The 21,511-nt window shown below is 38.2% G+C and overlaps 1 protein-coding gene across 9 annotated transcripts in view; it reads right to left on the bottom strand.

The window, feature by feature from the left end:
- The window catches only part of GALNT18 (polypeptide N-acetylgalactosaminyltransferase 18), a 346,024-nt gene that overhangs the window by 113,755 nt on the left and 210,758 nt on the right, over positions 1 to 21,511 (bottom strand). For all 9 annotated transcript variants that reach the window (XM_026082494.1, XM_026082495.1, XM_026082493.1 and 6 more), the window contains 2 exons: positions 17,165 to 17,357; positions 5,736 to 5,902 (listed from right to left, as the gene is read on the bottom strand). In XM_026082494.1, the coding sequence (XP_025938279.1) occupies positions 5,736 to 5,902; positions 17,165 to 17,357 (360 nt within the window). The remainder of the gene's footprint in view (positions 1 to 5,735; positions 5,903 to 17,164; positions 17,358 to 21,511) is intronic.

Raw genomic sequence — 21,511 nt, 5'->3', positions numbered from 1 at the left:
GAGCCACTCCAGGACTTTGTCTTTAGGATCTGCCATGCTTATATTTATCTCACAGTCTGTTTAGATTAGTGGTTCTTAATTTTTTCCACAAGAAGTTAGAGCTGTATGGCCAATCATCGTTCGGATATGAACAAAAGTGCGAACATATTCCACCCCCTCCCACCTCAGAACAAGACCAACATTCCTCAGTCTGCTGCAATCTCCTAACTTACCCTGCCTTCTGAAACATCTGGTCACGGGACTACATTTTGCTTCTGGTTATTTTCTTCTTACATATTTTCAGATTCATCCATAGTAGCTGGCACACAAGCCAAGACACACCTCACTGCAGTCCTAGCATCAGCACAGAATATGTAGTAGTAAACAGTTGCTCAAAGAATTGTCTTACTTCACTTATTCAAGTCTTAGTGCAAAATGTTACTATCCAAGTAAAAYGCATACTTTGTAACAATGCCAAAATCTGTTTTCAGGTCTACAAAGAAGACAGATTTCCTTGTCTATACATAAAACACATGTTTTTTAGCACCTGACTCCTACTAGCATTACACAGCCCTCTCTCATGTAAATCTTTGCTACCACCACCATCACAAAGTTTGCTTCTGTAAAGTCTRACTGTGCAATAATAATGATTTCAGAATCAAGGCCTTTACTGAATGGGAGGAATGAATCTATATAGATAAAGCAAAGCCTTCACAATGCACAAACCCCAAACTGAATGCAAGGATGAATAAAGTTTGATTTTTCCTTGTTTTTAAGATGTTTTTATTTGCCCTCACATTTTGCTGGGGTTGAGAGGTAGGAGAAAAAACTTTCCCCTTGCTTGAACAAGAAGCCAAATAGAAGGACAGCAATCCCTAAATACTTCCCCAGAAGACTGTTATTAACGGGTTTGTAAAATCAACACTCAATTTTGTCCGGTCTGCAGGTAAGCTGTCTTCAAGTTATGCTATAACAGGAAATTTAGCATGCATTTGGATGGTACTTTTGTCATTTATTGATCACTACTTATGTAAAGAAAATAATTTAGACAATCTCCTATTCTCAAATATCTCTTAAAAGATAACTAACAAAGAAACACAGGTTTCTAATGAAAACGCTGGTTCTGGGTGCTTTTTGAAAAGCTTTTTTTATTCAGTATTTTGAGGACAATGTCGCAAATCCCTCAAAGGTAACACAGTTGCATGCGACCCACTTTCTACCACTCTGTATTCTCTCCAACACTGCAAGTCATAAAATTAGCATCCTATGATATCCAGCATTCTTACTGCAATTTAATAGCAGTGTTACTGGAAATCTCTGGGCAAAGAATGAGAATTATTAAACTGAACATGTTAGAACATTTCATTCATAAGTAATGATTCAAAGAAAAAGCAAGAAACCTTATGAAATCTGAGCCTACTGCAACATTCATTATGAATTTTAACATGAAAAATTGCCGTAAAGATAATTATTGCTATAATATTAAATTTTGTAATAAATACCCTGGACACACTAATGCACACTGCCACGCCACAAAGCTGAGCACACCATAGCTCACAGTGACTTTTTAAGATAGATTTCTAATCAGCTGAAAATATCATCAAGAGGTTCTTGACAATGCAGAAGAGCTCAATGCCAGCAAAAAGATGCAAAAGCCAAGACAGTATTCCACTGGCAAAGAAGGTCACCACCCTCTTCCCATAGGGCAGGATGGAACAAGCAACAGTGTGAGCAAAACACTGCTCCTGTAGTTTCCAGCTCAGGAAATGCTTTTTCTAAATATATTTCGGAGGACTAGTTAACCCTCAGCAGTCTTGGAGAGGGTCACTTAAAGGTGTTTTAATGCCTCATCTTTGCAAAACCCTCTCCTCAATTCCACTGAACCAGCTGGAAATCTGTGCCACTTCTAAATCAAAATGAATAAATATTTCTATTGCCAAGTTATAAACTAAGGAGCACATTACCTCTGAAAGGCAAACAGCATTCCTGAGGAGAACGGGAAAGATTCTGATCTGAAATACAGCACAAACTACAGTAAGACAGCCTAAATCAGTGAAGTTACTCTAGTTTACATCAGTACAACTCAGACCAGAATGAAAAACGCTGATATATGGTTGTTTGGGTTTTTTTTAAATGAATTTCTTGGTCTTGTTTTAAAGCAAATGAGCAGTCACTGATTCACTTTTAATTTTTTAACCTTCAATTAAAATAAATATTAATAGCAATGTGCCTGACAGCATATATAAAACATTTTAATGTTATGCTTATCAGAATCCCATAGGAAAAGATGGTATAGTGAAATGCATACAATAAGACATGTGAACTGCTTTATTAAAATAAAGGATCAAAATTTGGGGATCTGTTAAACCTATTTTCTGCTTTTAAATGGCACAGGCTGGCATTTTCACAATTTGCTAACTTGAAACATTTATTTTAAAAAAGGGGAAGCTTCACAAAGAGATTAATTGAGGTCTCCTGAATCATAATTAGGAACTTAAATAACTGCACTAAGGTTTAGAAAAAGTCATAGATAATTTGCTTGACATGCCCTGAAGCGCATGAAATAAAATATTGTAACTTAAATACATCAAGACAAAGGTACGGACTTTGGCCACACACTTGAATATACTGTTTCTGAAAACAGTCTGATGGAATTTTAAGAAGCAACCAGTTCTGCCATTGCTCTTCTCTGAAAGTCACAGAAGGCTAGATTAACTGAAATTGGAAAAAATTTGGGTGTTCATAAATAGATAAGGAATTTGTCCCACAGCAAGAATTTACACCAGTTTAAACCCCAATACCACTTTACCCTTGGAAGTAGGCAATACAGGTACCCTCTGGTAGTACCAGTCATTGTATTTACTTTGATTTTAATTAAATATGCGAGGTGAATCCAATCAAATAGCACACGAGACTCAATAAAAAACATGTTCATCTGCACTCTTCCCCTGACTGAAGTTTATCTAGTCACTTCCTGTACTGTAACATCTCCCACCTGTAAGATCCATGGCTGTGGCATCACTGAAAAAAATCTTATAGCAAGTTATGGAGATTGTCACCTCCACCAAAAGTTTGAAAGCAAACGTATTGCTTATGATTAGGCTTCTGTCAGGCCTCTACGAGAGGAAGAGTCTGGAGCCAGATGCAAGCACAAATGAAGCTTTTACCCCCTCAGGTAACAATATAGGGAAACCCAGACTAACTCAGTTATCTTACAGGCAGCAGCATTCACAAGCTAAAGAGCCACTAACAACAACAAAAAAGGAAGAATGACACTAAATATAAAGGATTAGTTTCAGTGATGCTAGAAGGGAGAAAAAAAATTGAAAATAGAATATTGTAAAAGCAAAAGTACATTCTGAAATGAATATTTTAAGATTTAAACTAATAATAGAAAAGCCTATAAATCATTTTTAGAATTGCTCCCTTTCCTACCTACCATCCATCCTCTCCAAAAGGATGCCTATTACCAGATCCTCAGCATATATTATGGGATAAAGAGGACTGTAGGAATCTAATTTGCTACTGCAGGGAAGAGACACCACAAAAGGGGTTAGAGGAGCAGCAGAAAATCCTGGATGGACCTGACGTTTTCTAGGAGACTAAGTATTGTTCTGTACAATGTGATTTTGTATAGAATGACACATAACGTCAAGCTAAGGCAGCCAAAGCAAAGGTTACCTTCCTGTCCATTTCTGTCTTCCTGTTCAAGGTCAGGAACCCGAGGATTTGGGGCATGGGAAGGTAAGAAAGATAAGTCTGAATAAAAGGTACAGTCATAAAAATATGGTACTGCACAGTACTAACACTGGTGCTAATATGAGATGTGGTTGAATGGGTCTTCCTAAAAGATTAGGTGGTTCCTGTGATTTCTTATCCATTTCAGATAAGAAACAAGGAAAAGAATAATTTTGACAAGCCCATAGATTGGACTGCAAGAAGTGTGTGCATTAGGCAGCTATAATGACAGGCTCTCAGAAACACTGACATTTCTGACATTGCTCTGTAATTTACTAACTGGAGTAACTGCCAGTAACTTCTATAAAATCAGATTCAAGCTCTAGAAACCCTTGAAAACTCCTTTTTCAGCCAGATTATTTTTCTTCTTCTATGACTTTCTTGTGGCCAGTTCCTCTGTGGACAGAGGCCTCAGGCACTGCAGCGCCAATACCCAACCAAATTCATTCAGCTCTTGGCATATTAACAGGACCTGTTTGAAAGATGCAGGGATGAATTTTTACAAACACATCCAAGAGTCCAAGTCTACTAATTGAAGTTGTACTTCAAAAGTTTTTCTATCAAACTCGTGTATTGCATGAGCAAGGGGAAGGGGGGAAATTAAAGCCAGTAAGAGTGCATCAGTAAAATCATGTGTCAAATGGCATCTGAACTACATTTTGAAACAAAATCTACCCCAGTTCACAAGATTTTTGAGAACCACGTATATGTGTTTCTGAATCATGTGTGTATGCGTGTGTGCATGCCTATGCGTGATTTTAACTTCCCTCATAGTTTGCTGTTGCACATGATTTTCTTTTACTTCACTGCACTGCTACATCACAAATTGTGCCACGAACTAAGAATAACAACTCATAAATCCTGCATGCCAATTTACCCACACTGTTCCATGAGTAGGTGTTTCAAGAAAAGCTTCGTCAGCCTTAGTTGATTCTAAATGTACCATTATTCACTGGGACTGGAATTAGATTGACATAAACTTAAATCAAGTTGTTGGGTTGTGCGTACTTTAAGGAGTAAGGATTTTACTTTTTCCTTCATTGATAGCCAGCAGAAGAGGAGGTGGTGAAACATAAAGCCTGAAGAGGAGAACTTATTTATTTGCTTCCTACTAAATTCTTGTTCTATACAAATCTGACATAAAACTGTGACTAGCAGCAAGTCCCAGGATCTAGCCACAGGGATCACGTAACAGCTATAATGATGGTAAGGACAGGAGAAGCCCTTTGCTCAGCATTCTCCTTGGGCAGTATAAATTCAGATTCTCCTTGTATTTTAGGAGTTCAAAATTAACCCTCCCCCCCAGCAGAGACAAATCTTTCTATAATTTCAGCATCCTGTGTACAGATGATTAACATTTCATTAGTAACCTTGCCAGAGAACAAGACTCATAAATAACGCCCAGCATGGCCTGACAGCCACCTAGGCAAGCACTAAGCAATCAGAAATGAAAAGTCCAGTCCTTCAGACCAGGGAGAGTAAAATCTGTTTGAAGACATACAGTAGAAAAGCAGCAAGGTAAACATTGACAATGAGAGCCTAAAAACAGCCAAAAGGAAAGGAAAGAGTAGGAGAAAGAGAGAGAAGGAAATGGCAATTTAAAGGAGATATTTAAGAAACACAGGAAGATGCTTTATACAAAAGAGAAAAGGTGAGTAAGCACAGAGAAGCACACAACTGAAACAGAAAGAGCACAGAAAGCAGATTATCTTCAAAGCACACTAGAGTGCTACAAAGTGTAAAATATCTTTCTTAGGTCTCTGATCTCTAGTTACACTTAATATTTTACTTACCAGGACCTCAAATGTATAGAAACAACATTCTATTTTTGTACACACTCTTTTTACACGCCCCACTTGTGTGTATTTAAAGACAAAGCCCAGCAGGCTGTGGGACGAGGAAGAGAGAAAATATGCTGACGCTATTTGAAATGCTAATGGCATGACTCAGAGCCACAATTCAAGAATTCTTACGTATGATCCAGTCTGTATGAAAAAAGTCCAGTCAACAACTCTTACCATTATTACTGTTATCATCCACTAAAATAATCTCTTTGAGCAGGTGAGCAGGAGTCCGGTCAATAGCAGAACGGATGGAGCGCAGAATCACTGAGAGCGCTTCATTAACAAATATGAATACAATGCTGACCTCGGGGAGCCTGTCAGGAAACGTAAGGTTTCGGCACCTAAAGAAAAAAGTAAAAAATAAAGATGTAAACTGTTGGGAGTCATGGTGTCAACACAAACAGGTTCAGAAAAATCTATCCCCAGCCATAACAATGACAAGAGAGCTTTTGTAGGCAGGGATCAGAAGGTCCCCATACCTGCTCAGAGCAAGCACAGGCAAGAACCAGATGACCACCTATCTAAAAAAGGAATCCTTGAGAACAGTTTCCTGAAACAGCCTGTGCAACCAAGGCCTAGAGTGAATTCACTTTTCCACGCAAGGCCCAAAACAGTGAAAAAGAGTTTGCAAAACAAATGTAAACTCTTCTCTAAATGCAGTTCCCAGCTGCAGTGGTTCACACTGTCTTTCTGGACAGTGGAGACAGGACAAAACAGAGTTAGTCCCAAACTTCAAAAGCACCTCCTTGAATAGCAAAGATAATTACTTTCGCTATAGAATCTACCAGCAATTCCTGTCAAGATCAGGAACTTCTTTTTCAACTCAGTAAAAACATAGTGAAAGACCCCGCTCAAAAGGACATCCTGCTACAAGACCTAAGACAGACAGTGTAGCCAGAAAAACAGGTACAAGGATGGGAACTGACCTTCGAAAGCTCATTCAAGAATTTCAAGTAGATTGAGGAATACTTGCATAGCCTGGTAGGTTTTTGTGTGTGTGTGTTTTATTTATATTTTGACCACGTTCCCAGTTGCTGATGCAAACAGTGTTATGAAGGTGCTGCGTACCACTTCAAAGTTACTCAGTGTTTTATTTTTTCCTTTATTTCAGAAAGATTCAACTTCTATATTTTTATGAAGAGTAGAAAGTCCTTTTTCCAACTTGTATCTTTTAATTTGTGAGCAAATGTTTGCTTTTTCATAAAACCAGAAGCTTATTAAGCGAAAGTAATTAACTACTTTTCTCTGAAACTTTTAGTATTTTGATGCCACATTTCTAAACAACAGTTAATTCTACCTTTTTTCTCAGATCTGAAAGTATTTACTAGGATGAAAAATAGCCCATTTCAGAGCAGCTACTCCCTTTTTAACAGGACTGTGGCCACAGGCTGATCCAGACACCATTTCCAGATAGGTTCTGTAGATGTAAATGATTGATGTTAATGCCCTTCTCTGTCTTCTGACAACACTGAAGTGGCTATCTTTGAAGATACCTAGATTCACTCCAGTCAGACACTGCTGAAGGCTGTGGATGGAGTGACAATTCTCAAATCACGATTAAATATGATTACTTAATTTGATCTTCAAACAGAAGAGAAAGCACAGCATTTTTTCTTTTTTGTATTTAATCTGCAGAGACAATACAGAAAAGCAGCAAGTAAGTATTCCTCTTCACATGTTGGATGTCACATAAAAATTAAGTTTGATCAAGATGATGAATTTACAAGCATGTTTTTAAAGCTTCTAAAAAGGGTCAGGATGAAAGACACATGACATCCAGAAACAGAGACATGGAAAAAATTCAAAATTCAGCCGGTCATCCAATTTTCTCAATTCAGTCACTAGTTTGAATTTGCTGGAAATCACATTAAAGAAGTTCTTTCACGTTTTAGGCCCTTTTTCCTCCATCACCACATGAAGGAATTATATAGACATGCAAAATAGAAAACACAGTCTTGAAAAAGTTAGGACAAGCATTTGTCTTAAAAGGGTGTAGGTTTTATTTTTAAATGAGTTGGCTCAGTCATCTTTCAGAATCAAATAAGAAACCCACTCAGAGATTCATAGCTTTCTGTTCCACTGCATCAGTACAAGAATGAAGCAATTACAGTGGTCTTTGGACTTACTGATTCTCACTTGTAGCTTGATCTTTTGGCAGTATAAACAAATCAAAACTAACTTTCCAAAAGCAGATTGTATTTCTACCGACACATTAGTCTCTTACGTCTACCGATAAGAAGGCTTTCAAGTTTTAAGGATCAGATGGAAACGCATTCTTTGAAGCTTTCAACAGATCTGAAAGAATGTCACTTTGAGTGCCACTGGACAGCAGATAAAAATGTAACAGCTTGTGGAAGTGTCAATTATAGTCAATTGTCTTTTTTTTTTTTTTAAATTAATGCCAATTCATTAAAGATAACTCAAAAAAAGTTCACTGTTCTTCAAAGATCAGTGGCCACACCTTGTAAAGGCTTATGTTTGGACCTCCTCTATATCTGGCCTTTTCAAGTGGGTGCAGTTATGATTCTCAGTGGTTCTGGTGGGTGTTGCTGGCAAACAAGATTTTCTAAGAAGGACTTATCACTAGGTTCACAAAGGAAACCCAAGTACTACAACTTCCAGTAAAGTTGTATGTAGCCTGTAAAGTACCTAGCTGCTGAGAAGTATACATACAAGGTAGGAAAGCAGGAGCACAGGCAGAATGAGGTGCTGAAGAATGGTGTTTAAATAAACCACTGTGTTAAGCAGGGAACTTGCAATTAATAGAGAAAATGCTAATTTAGAGTGTTTAAAAGCTTTTCCCATGCAGGACTGTGGTCCCTCAATATTATTCAGCGCCACAGGCCCTTTCCTAGAGATAGGAACCTGGGAATTTTTATTCCAAATAAAAGACTACAACAAGGAGCTGCTTTTTCTTTCAGAAGACAACTAGTGTAAGGCAAAACTGATTTTCTGTTCTGGATGACAAAAAAACCAAACAAACAGTCCCCCCACCCCCCACTTCTCTATCATAAATCCAGTAYGCATAAACTGAAATCTTCAAACAAAATTTCTGCTTCTAACATTTCTTCCTTCCATTTAAGGTAAGTGATTTTTATCATTTTTCCTAACTGTATTCATTAACTTTTTTTCAAATCAGATTCCACTGGACAGCATTTTCCATTGCCTGGCATCTTTTGAAGTCAAGAGCAAAGTCAAGAGAAAATGACATTTGACTCCTATTTTGCCCCAGTATATAATAAAAGATAACTGCATAAGATACAAGAAAACATTATTAGGATCCCATTGTGTCTAATCTCTTTAGTCCTTCTCAAATGGATTCTTCTTCAATGCAGATACATTCCTAAACTGAGGGTCCCTTCCCTCCCCCATTCAGACTCATTTATTATCTTTACCTCCAGCTTGAATTCACTTTTTCATTGTGGACAATTTTAAAAATTTTATATTTTTCTGCATACATTTTTTTTCATATCAGAAGGAAAGAATAAAAGTTACCTAGTTTTTGTTGTTGTTGTTAACAAATTGGAATTAAACCCACATACATCTGACTGTGCACAGAACATAGAATTTGTATAGTTTCAGAAATAAGTCTGTCCTCTTCTTCATGCTATATTTTATGTTGAATAGAATCCCAGCATTCTAGGAATGAACAAGAAATAGCTACAGAGAAAGCGTGTGTCTGTGTGTGGGGGGGTGCGCGTGCATGTGTAAGTCAGGCACACACTGAAGAGTGTACAAAGGGCTAAAATTGTATTGCTCAAAATCTTAGATCCAGTAAGTCCTAAGAGTGGAATGGCTGCACGGCAACAAGGACCTTGCAAGTTTTAATGACAGCTTTGCCTTTGACTCATTCGAGGGCCTTGGATAAGACCCCTAACTTGCCTGTAGCTCAGACACTGTTCTTTGCAAATTGTGGCTATCACTAGTAACTAATTCACAGAAGTATTGAGCATATTTCAGTATTATGATTAAATGATTCTTAAATGTAAATTCTAATTATTAAAAATTATAATAACAAATATCACCACAATGTAGCTGAAAAATTACCTCCAGCAACCAACTCTACTAAATTACATTAGGCTAATAACACTAAAGTAACAGTTGCCATGGTTACTAGAAATTAAGAGAAATTCCTGGTGTTCTATATCAAGCACAACTCTGGTAAATGGAGGAGAGAATACATTAGAAATCTTCTTTCAGATATTCGTCCATGAGAAAAATATATTCATCCAGAATATACACATTATGCTAAAGCAATTCAGTCAGTCACATTAAAATTAGTTTAAAACAACTAGAACAACAGAGAAAGAATGCTTTCCTGAATTAATAACTTTTATTTGAGATCTTCCACAACTATGTACATATATGGTGGAAAAGAATTACAGTTCTCCATTTTTTTAGAACCTTTCACCTAAGAGTTGCAATAGTATCATAGCCAAACAACAGCACCAGAACACATGAAGAATCCTGTTTTGTGTTTTGACCACAAAATTACATCAGCTAGAGCACTTTTTTTTTTTTTTAACTTTTTTTTTGAATAGAGGATGAAGTAATGCATGTGGGTAAAACATTTGGGGTTAAGGTATCCTTCCTAAAAACTCATACGGGAGAGTGTTAGTTCGAACAGAATAAGAATTTCTCAAAAGCACAAGCAGAAACAGAACTGTACCTTCTCCATGACTTGGTAACATTTTGTCATGAGCCAAAAAGGCAAATGGAAGTTCAAGACGTATGGGAGGAAAGAAAAGCCTATTCTTCTGAATTCTGGCATAAATAAAATAAATGGCACTAAAAATCTTGCAAAAGATGCAGGTCTTGTAAGAATTGCAGCTCAACTATTTATGTTTACCAATTCACTTTGTGATCATTCTTCATCTCCCCTTTCACTACTATCAGTATTTTAAGTGTTAATTGAACTGTGGTAACAAAGCTCATGCTGAAAAAGACATAAAAAGTGCCTCCCCCCAACCCTGATCCTTGGGGATTACAGTCTATTACAGAACTATAGCCAACGAGACAGTAAACTATTTCTGCTTCGAATGTATAGAACTTGAGGTGTGGTTATAATTTTCCATCAGGAGGGAACAAAGCCAGGCATACAATTGTGCGAGCAATGCGCAGAGTTACCATGTAACTATAAAARCAAATATGGACAGCTTTTTTTTCTCCTGACACAACTCCCTAAAAATGAACAGAAATGTATAATAAAGAAAGACTGAATAACAGACAGAAAAATTGATAAATATGCAGGTAAGTTCCAGGACTGTGACACAAGAGTAATTAGTTCATGGTCTCCTAAGCATTTTACAGTATAGATTTAATTGCAACAGATTACTCCTTTTAATAAAAGCTATTCATGCCCATCAAACCATACCATAAAGTTCCTTTTTTTTTTTGGTACTTAAAATCAAGACCTGTGTCTGAATAAAACAGTGAGAACAGTAAACTGGGAGTTGATGATTTCAGTAAAACTCCCCTTTATAAGAACATGAGAACTCTGTGTAGGTATTTGGGCAAAAATTGTTAGTCTCTTACAGTATTCTGCCAGGGATTATTCTGAGTACTTTCTAATATAAATGTCTGCCAAGTGAAAGAACTATAGCACATTCACATAGTCATGACATATTAAAGAAAGAGAGAGGGCACACGAGCGAGGATGAGAGAGTGAGAACCGTTTACCACATCACATTTCTTTTAAGTTAACGGAGACAGTGAGTATCAAAACCAATAAACGGATGCCAGCAACATTCATTATTAACTTAGGCTATTAAAGCATCTTGGAGACTGCAGCCGATTTGGTATCACTGTTAGTGATACAAAATCACTCTAGAGCAGCCATTTGGGCAGACGCATATGGGCAGGAAAAACTGAAGCACAAACCAGAATCATAGCGGGTGGCTGCTCAGGCAGTGCACCCCACTGCTACGACAGCACCAACAGAGAGTTTGCCAACAGGCAAAAGTGAGGCAAGAAAAAGAAGAACCAAAGGTAGAAAGGGGAGTAAAAAAGAGCGGGAAGAATGTCAGAAATAAACATTAGATATTTGACAGGAAGGCTGAATAATTTGGTAGTCTCAGGACTTCTGTCCAAAATAATCTAACAGGTAAAGGACCAGGCTTAAGTGCTCTTTATAAAGAATTCCTTTGAAACGTCAAATACCCCATGTAATATTTATGCTGCCTTTCGTGAACGAGGACAACGGAACTCAGGTGGAAACGAACATGGAGCCCAACACATCCCTCGCAGAACTCAAACACATCGGAACGGACATAACGAGGCAGCCTGACCTGACAGCTGCACCATGCCTGAGGCCCGGCCTAACAGAAGGTAAGCATGCGGGGGCTGGCTTCGCCCAGGAGGGGCTAACATGCAAATGGCTAACTTTAACCTCACAACTTGGGATCACATGTTGTTCTTGTAACAGTTTTAATAAAGGAGAGTCTACAGGCTCATGCAAGTCTGGTGTTGCCTTGCACACTACCTCTCTATATACCACAACACCGACACACATTTTAGACAGATGTATGCCCATAAACAGTTTTAGTAGTAAAACACAGCACAACCCCCTGCCCCCGCAACCAGCTAATACTTTTCCCAGCCACTCTGTATTCCTATTTGCATTCACTGGATACCCCATCTACTCAGTTTGTGGCCAGTTTATCACAAGCCTAGTCCTGTTCCTTTTCAAGACTTTTGCCACTGTCCCTTTCTGAACTGAGCCTCGAAATAATACAACTTGGAAAACAAGAAAGTAGTTACTAAATGGCCAAAGCTTTTCTCTGCAAAGGAAATGGAACATCTCCTCTGGACTCTTCTAGATGCCAAACTACACTGAGTCAGCTGGGAGTCAGTCAGTCAAACCTGCTGCAAGCCAAATGCTGTACGATACAATTTAGCATTCTCCAAAGCCAGATGAAAAGCTATCTCAGCTTTAAATGTTTCTTTTACTCCTCCACCTTTCCTGCCTTCACTTTTTCATGAAAATACTGTTTTTACCAATGCAAAAGAAATTTGGCTGACTGAAGCTACACCGATTGAAAAAGTTGCTTTATGCCTATTGGCCAGCTCCTTCCTATCGTATGTGCTATGCAGGAACAAAATTCTCAGAGTAATTGCTTTGCTGGGTCCTACTGCACACGCCTTTTTCCACTATCCTTCCCTCTCATGCCTAGGTAAGACAAGACAATGTCATCTCTTTCACAGACGTGCTTCAGGGCACTAGATCAGGCAAAACAAACAAACAAACCAACAAAAAAAACCCAAAACACATTAAAGGCAACAAAGTAGAAGACTAATATTGTATTCACTCAGAAGGAGATCCGGTGCCCAGCTTTGGGATCCCTAAACAACCCGACTTTTAATGACATATTTCTGTGTGAGTTTGTTCAACATTTCACTCACAACAAGGTTTGTGGGTACTGCCTGCCCTGCTTAAAGTAACAAGCACAACAGAACTATAGCTAATGCAGAAGTGCCTGGTCGTGCACAGAGAAAGGCCCACACTGCTTTCCTCAATGCTTTCGAGCTCATTAGAGCCAGCAGTTACACGTTAACCTGTGACGCAGATGCACAGCTGCCTGACAGATGGGTGTATCAATGGAAAGCAGCAGATCACCGCAACTCCAGCACTAAACAAAGGGAAGTCTTGGGAGAGTCAGCAGAAGGGATCCTCCACAATACTGCTTGTGCTGCCAAGTACCACAAAAACTGAGACTACTTCAATGCTTATTTCAGGACAATTATTTCAGGAGGTCCGGATATCCATGAAAGTTATTTATTATAACCTGTGTTGTAACAGATTTTAGAGTCATGACCTGGTCTGGGGACTGCACTGTGCTAGTGTAAACATTCACAGTGAAAAGTGATCAGATCCTGAAAGTTATAGTTATAGAACACAAGGCTCATGCCTGTGTACTACCTACAACAGAAGAAAATCCCACAATCTGTGCTTGACCCAACTGCAGTCTGTGGGATGGTTCTGACTGATGATGATTTTTTTTCTTTTTCTTTTTTTTTTTTTCTCTTCCAGAGAAGACTAGGAAAAACCACTTGGGCAAAGTGTACTGCCCTAGCTACTGAATGCAGTCTCCTCTATTTGCACACAGGGACTGTGCTGCCCACATTGGAGGGCTTGGAAAGGTTGAATACTTGCCCTCTCCTACATGCATGTGTGTGGCTCAGCAATCTCTAATTGTCCTCTGATATTTTTATTGCATTAAGTGTTGACAAAATCAACATCAGAAAATCCTCTATGCTATAATTTGTGGTTATTACGTATGTGGAGAGGCATCTCTAACTGCAGGACCCTGCAAAGAGATGCTGAGCTCCTCCATTAAGTTATTCTGATGTCAATTGTCAGAACACTGTAGAAAGGGACACGAAGTTCACAGTTGAATCATACCAGAATGATATAAAAGGGTTTACTGTATTTCTCGGCACCAAGAGGCTTTGCAGGAACACAGGCACAAAATTTTGATAAGGAAACAGAGAGATTTATGTCTGCTAGGTGTTGAGTTATCAATAAAGCGAAAAGACAGCTAGGTCAAACAAAGTGTATGCATTACATTTTTTCTTAGTATTCCTTAATGTCTGTTCCCTTCTTGAATCCATTTCTACTTTGGCTTACATGGTGTGCTTGCTTGCCCAATTTCACGGTGTGCTGTGTGAAGAAGGAATTTGATTTGTCTTAAATGTGCTGCTTGGTCATTTTCCAGAACAAGACAACTATTCTGGCATACACTACGTATTAACATTGACAAAAAAAAATATTGATTTAGACTTAATTGCCTGCTTCCCCTCCTCAGAAATACACACCTATGCACAGGCACCTGGATGCTATTGGTATTTTGTCTACTGTTTGCCAGCAAATGTCTAAAGCACATCTTATGCAGATCCATTAATAGATTCATATAGCCACTCACATGAAATGAAGATACTGTCCTCATGTTTCTGTACTCTAAAAGTCTTGTACAAGCATAAGGGCCTGCAGGGAGAGGAGAGGAGGCTACGTGGGCTGCTACTGCCTGGACTGACAGCCTGTAAGGAGGACAGCATTTTGACATCACTGGGTTTGCGCAGACTCCTCAGGAACTTTTTCCAGGTTCAAAACTAATTAGCAAGGGTGCAGGTATAGTTAAGTCTGAGTAATTTGGGGGCTTACGGCATATTGTCCTTCTGTTCTTAGCCTGCCAACTGTCAACATACACTCTTAGTAGACTGCTTAATTCCCAGTCTGAACTGGGGCCAATCACGTGTGAATTACATTAGACTTCAGTTATATGTATATTTTTGCTGCCTTACCAACATCCTATATTTCATGTGATACATTATAATATAGATGATAGACCATGGCTCAGCTTGGACACATCCGTGTGAACTCCATTCCCTACAGCTACCTCCCCACAATCCTTAACTGGGTAGGATTCCTATGTCACGCTGACTCTGAGCCACTGCTAAACACTAGTTAATGTACTTGGTTAGACCTAGGCTATTTCCTTCCTGAGCTATTCTGGTATCTCTACAATATCTGTGTTTTCCTGCATTTCTGGTCAGAACAGAAATACCCCCGCCAGCTAAGGTCCAGCAAGGTTAACCCAGTTTCCACGCCACTTGAAATAGGCGTAGGCTCCTTTCAGGCCAAGCTGCCCTTGGCTTTCAGGCTATGCTGCTCGAGTCTAGTATCTGCCCATGGATAATTTACATGTAACCATACAGAGCCTGCAAGTGACTAATGCAACAGGCTTTATAAATAGGTGCTAGCAATCCTAAAAATGGATGATTATAGAGGAAAATATACTCTCCCTGGGTAAGTTTCTTCCTGCAATAGCTACAGAAATTCTCTCACATAAATAAAAATTCACATATCAGGACTAGAAATTCTTTTTTCAGAAACTTGACTTCATAATAATGTGTTGTAATGTGTCCCACAGTGTGGTGCCTACACAGTGAACAGTGTACATACTGTCTGAAAATACATTTAATTTCCCCCAGTATCAGAATTTCAGTGTCAGATTACCCACTTCCTCCTGAACCATGATGCAGGTGGGGGGGGAATATTCCTGAACTCTCATTACTAAGCTATTATTTTGTATGCGTGAATCCATAAACATGTTGTAATGTCTAATGTGGTTTTGGCAGATAGTTAACTTGGGATCAAAACTTCCACAGAAATTAGGACCACGATTTGTTTGTGTTTGGAATTTCTTTCAAAATCCCAACCACAACTCATTTCTTTCAGCTACAGTAACGTTCATTTTCTCTGTCATTCAGGAGAATCATTCAAAGAGATACAAGAACAGACATACTTCTGTCAGTGATGTTTTGATAGTCACAGAAGATTTCTAAATTAGTTTATGATTACAAGAAGAGATAGATTTTCCCTAAAGACAGTGCTAAACTGATTTAACCCAAACACAAATAAAATTGCACATACCATCATTTCCCTTATGTTGCTATTACAGTAAATCTACCATATATATATTTATATATTTTTATATATTGCATTTTATAACATAGATATATTTTAAATTGCTAAACTGTTGCCTGAAACTGTGTTCAAATCTTTTCATTAATATTGGATGATATAGTAATGCATGTTAATAACCAACATATGCAACCAATATATTAATATAATTAACATATATTAACATGCCATATTAATATATGGTCAAATCTACTGCTTGCTGCTCTAGTTATTGAAACATTTGGTTAAAAGAAGTGAGTAAGATCACATCTGGATTGCTTTGGATATTGGCAAGGAGCCTTTTAGTTCCTTGCCTTTCACATCTTGGTTATTGGTTCAATTCAGTACGTACCTATAGCATTTATGATTTTTTTATTTTTTTTAATAAAATGAGCTGCAAAAAATTACTACTTTCCTCCACCCACCGCTTCAGAGGATCAGATGTAATAACAAGGCCAAAAGAAAAGTTGAGTACTAACCCTCCCTGTAAGTGATCTTACTGGAATAGGACTCAAACACATTAAAGAGAGGGTTGTTCGTTCCCTGGTCCCATCCATCTCACCAAAGCCATGTGGCATAACAGTGGATGTATTTACCCTGCCAGACACATATGCTTCAGCAGAGAACAGATCAATGAAACTCCACTGGAGGCTCTGGGGGCTTCCAGCTGGTTCACACTGCTTGACTGAGCTGCTTATTTTACTACTGTAGCTGACCAGCCTCATACGCTCATTGATCTTTATCAGACAGTCCTGGGTTTTCAAAAAGAGTAATTCTTATTTTCTTCCTTTCCTAGCCAGATCTTTTGATAAAACTGAAATTTTAAATAAAAAGGTCATTCTCACAGCAATAAAATATTGACTGTCTAATATAAATTGTAGGTGACATTGAGCTTTCAAATAACTTGGGGGACTTTTAATGGGTACTTAGTGGAATTTTAGTAGGACTTATGTTGGGCACTTTAATATTTCAGGAGACACTTGAAACCCCCCGCCTTTGTGTATTTTATACAGATGACTCATTCTGGCCATCCAGTATAACTTACCTACTAGGTCATCACACAACATAAAATTTGCAGATGAAAAAGTTAAGAGTCTAGAACTTGGGGACCTGTAGTACTAGATTCAACTACAGCACTTACCCATTAGGTCTAAGATCAGGTAGGGGCCTGTCCAGTGGCAAGCGATCACTCAGGTAAGCATTGTAGCCGTAATACTGGAATTGCTTAAGAGCAATACGCCTATTTTCAGGACTGAGGTCCTGGCCCCAGTGAGCAAAGAGGGATGAGTCAGTGAATGCTTCAGCAGGATTTTCTTCCAGTTTTGGTGGAGCTTCTACAAAAAACAAAGACAAAAACAATTTTAGACCTTCCTTTCCAACAGGCTCTACGGCATGTTACTTACAAAAGCATAACTTCAAGGGAAAGCACACCTATGACAGCACATGCTGCCAGCTTATTGCAGCCTGTAAGTCTTCACATAACATGCCCCCACATACCTTTTGTGGTAGCATGCCTATCAGCCTCTGAGGCTGAAAATTTAATATGAAAAATAGCTAATTAAAAACAATTTTTACTCATCACAATACGACTAAAGACCAGGACTGATAACTCCAAATGAATTAAATTGCAAAATGATTCTTATCAGACAATAAACCTAAGAAGTTATGTTATTTTTATATACAAAGATGAACTATTTAATTTCAGCCTAAATTATCATGTTAGAAAAAGAGCAAAATTTTGAAGGAGGAAAACAAAGAGAAAGGAAGAGAAAAGAGAGTCTGTACAGGATGCACATCATGGCTACTGAATTCTATGTATAGAACATGCTCTTTAAAACTACAGATTCAAGTTAGAGAAAAATTTCACTGCATTTGGCATCTATGTTTAAATAGCAAATCAGTTTCAGTCACACAATATTTTTATGGTTGAATTTATCAATTCAGTCTACTTGAATTTCTGGTCCATATTTAGGGGTGTGCAATGATGCTACTGGGATCTTCACTTTGTAATATTTGTGTAACTATAAAATGCTTTTGTTCCACAAGGCTACACCTCTGGTTTCAGTAACAAAAAGAGAAGATGGGAAATGATATGCCTAGACCTTATTTTAAGAGGAGCTTCAGTACAATGAAATCACAGCATTCCTCCTCAGTATTTAACTGTACCAGATCTCTCTTCAAGGTCACTTGTAAGGCTCTCTGTAACTGCACCGTCTCACATCTCCAACCAACACTTCAGTCTTTTCTCAGGTGACTGGTGACCACACTCGTCTCTATAAACCATTTCTTACATAAAATACATTATCAAAGAAAGTTCAAATGCCTTACTTGTCCCTGATTTCTCATCATAACCTATTGATTCACAAAGAAAACGTCTTCATTTCCTGGAAGTCCAAATTATTTATAAACAGTCTCCACAGACATTAACAGCTAGCCAAATAAATAAAAACTCTCATTTCTGAAGAGCTGTACTCTCAAACTGTAACTCATTAGTATTAGTCACACAGAGACTTGGGATGGCAGGGAGGGAAGTCAATCTTTGGAAAGTCTTCAAATGCATCTGTTGTGCAGAAGCTTCACTGACAACGTCCCCAGAGACAGTATGGTATCGTACTCCGCACCCACACAGTCACCTGCAGACCTGAAAGTTGGCTTCAGCTAGCTACACAGAAACATCAAAAGAGAATTGCTTATCTAGTAACAGTATACACCACCAGACATGTAACTCCCAAAGTACGTCAAGAAGCACATTCTTTGATCTCTTACTAAAAAGATTACACAAAAACAAAAACATAAATTGAGAAGATTAAGTTGTTTGATTCATTCGAGATGCTTTCCTTTTTCCCCTGACAATACTGACAGGAAACTAATGACATTGGTTTCTCACATTAGATTCCAACATTTGTAAATATGCAATGTTTCTTAACTCGTCGAGGCACTTTCTTATAGCCTGAATCCTGGAATCAGCCTCATTTCTTCGAAGAAGAAAGATATGCTAAACCCTCAGCCTAATGAGGAAACTACTCTGACAGACCCTGCCAGATAAATGTGATAGAATAGAGCTTGTGATTTGAAATACAAGTTTGCAATGGAAATTAAGAAAGCTCAATGATTTTAAACCATTTTTAGAAGGTCTTAACTTGAGAAAAGCAGGGTAGTTTTTAAGTACGCATCCAAAAATCATTGCAGAGGAGAAAGTCACAGGTATATCTGCCTGTTCTTTGACAACTACATGACGGTCACAAAAACAACTTAAACTTATACAAATAATCTCACCAATTACCTTCATATCACAGGAGATATGTAGATCAGATGTGCTCCTGATCCCAGCCAGTAGGAATGAATGTTGCTCAACACTTTTCAAGAACATGTACACACATGCTTGACAAGAAAAGCAGGCCAGTATTTGTTCAGCCTGCTGTGTGTTAAATACATACACTAAGTTCTCTATCGAAACAGAATTTTTACAGGAAATAGTATACAAAATGCAAGTCATATTTGTTAGTAATTTCTCAGGGCATTTGTGACAATTTCCAAGAGAGCATTTGGTATTTTTGCCATTATCTATTTCTTGTAGGAAAGTATTTCCTTATTCTTCTTAGTCACAGGCAACAATATTTTCATGATTCCCATAAATAAATGCTCAAAATACAAAAGATTTTTTTCTCCCAAACACAGTGCCCAAYATGTTTAAATGTGCAGACTGAAAGACTACAGGAGGGAAGGATTTGTAGGTATAAAAACACAATTAGAGATGAAAATGATGTAGGGAAAAGACATCCGATAAGACACATGGAAGAGGAATATTCCAAAATTCCAACAGCAAGTGGAAAAGATCAAAATCTTGCATGAAGATATATGATAAGAAAACAACTGAGGGTATAATTTGGCCTGAGGTAAACTTAGAGCAAGTGAACAGCACTACACATGAACTCTATAGAAGGAGCTGTGTTTGAAAAGGTAGGTRGGATGAGCAAGCTGAGGTTTGGGACATGGACGCAGGGACCCTGAAATAAAATCAATTTAAAAAACATACAAGCATAAAATAAAATAAAATTATTGCAGGACATGTCTAGAGGGTAAAAATTCTGCATCACTGCAAGCCACAAAGCTGGACTATCATTCAACAGGTGGAAAGCTTCACGTGCAATCTTCCCTTTTCCCCTGACTTTCTGTACCGCTAAGCCTGAGTCTCTGCATCTTGCTTGTGAAATGCTAAAAGAATATAATTTCTACAAGTATTTTGGTAATTATTTTTCATCTGTTAGATGATTAACCTACAGGAGTGTTGCTTTTTTTCCTACTCTGTACGGAATTAACACATTCAAGGCAGAAAATTCCCTTGATAGAACTGTGAGGGGAGAGTCTTTAAGAGCAGGAAGCAAACATGAGCCATCCATACTGTACACAGACATTGCTGAGGTCAAGCCTGCGTCTTCACTTCCTCCCATTATTTATGACAACTAAAAGTTGCCATAATCTGGATTTCTCCAAATCAAGCACACTTTCCCTGAAGGTTTTAACTTTTGTATTTATTGTTACACTTTTGGCAGATGACCAAGCAACGTAGGTTCATGGGGCACATGAATCCCCATAAAGGGCTCTGAAGGGGGTGGGGGGGAGAAGAGCCATGGTAAAAGAGTGGTGTATGCATATGTGTGCAATTACAAATAAAGACAGTTTCAAGGATAATTTTCCATGGATGAACAGCCATCCCAGAAACAACTGTCCTCAGAGAATACACTCATACAGGCACCTATTGAATTTTACCTAACATTTTTGCGGGCAGGAGTATTTCCTAGAGATCTATGAATCTCTTGCTATTTTCCCGATTGAAACAGCATTCAGTAATCCAGGTGGTATCTGCAAGACTGCAAGATTTTCAAGGAAATTGATACCTGGGAATTTTGTTTAGAAACTCTAAGGCCACTTGCCAAACACTGCCATTTTTCAGATACTAAGCAAACATGTTGTTATTTCAGCTCCTTATTCTACAAGGAAAAAAAACAATAGCAAGTACTTTCAATTATAATATCAATCAATGGAATTAAGCATGAATCTCTGATGACAAAGCTTTTCCTCCCTTTATTTGGCTGAAAATCCTTTGGGGAAGGGACTCTGTTCAGGCAGTCTCTCACAAGAAGTAAAAATAATTACTATAGGCCCATCTGCCTTTCAACAAGTCATCAGGGGTGTTCCACATCTTTGTCTCTGAAAGCAGAACTTGGCCCCAAGTCTCACAGTCAGTTCTCCTTCTTACCCCTTCTTCTACAGTTGCAGAATCATCATGGGAAGCTAAGGCTCAAAGGCAAACCAGTAGGTAGTACTGCCTGAAGCAATGCTAAGGTAGGCACATTTATTTGCTCAGTTATTACTAAGGAGGAAAGATCAGTCCACTGCTGCTTCCCTTTTTCCTGTGGAAGAAAGGTTATCATCCACAACACACTGCTGTAAATGTTAACATGGGGTCTTCACTACATTAGCTTTT

The sequence above is a fragment of the Apteryx rowi genome, unplaced genomic scaffold, assembly GCF_003343035.1.
Source record: "Apteryx rowi isolate R43461 unplaced genomic scaffold, aptRow1 scaffold_58, whole genome shotgun sequence".
NCBI classification, from domain to species: Eukaryota; Metazoa; Chordata; class Aves; order Apterygiformes; family Apterygidae; genus Apteryx; species Apteryx rowi.
This window is presented reverse-complemented; position numbering and strand designations above follow the sequence as displayed.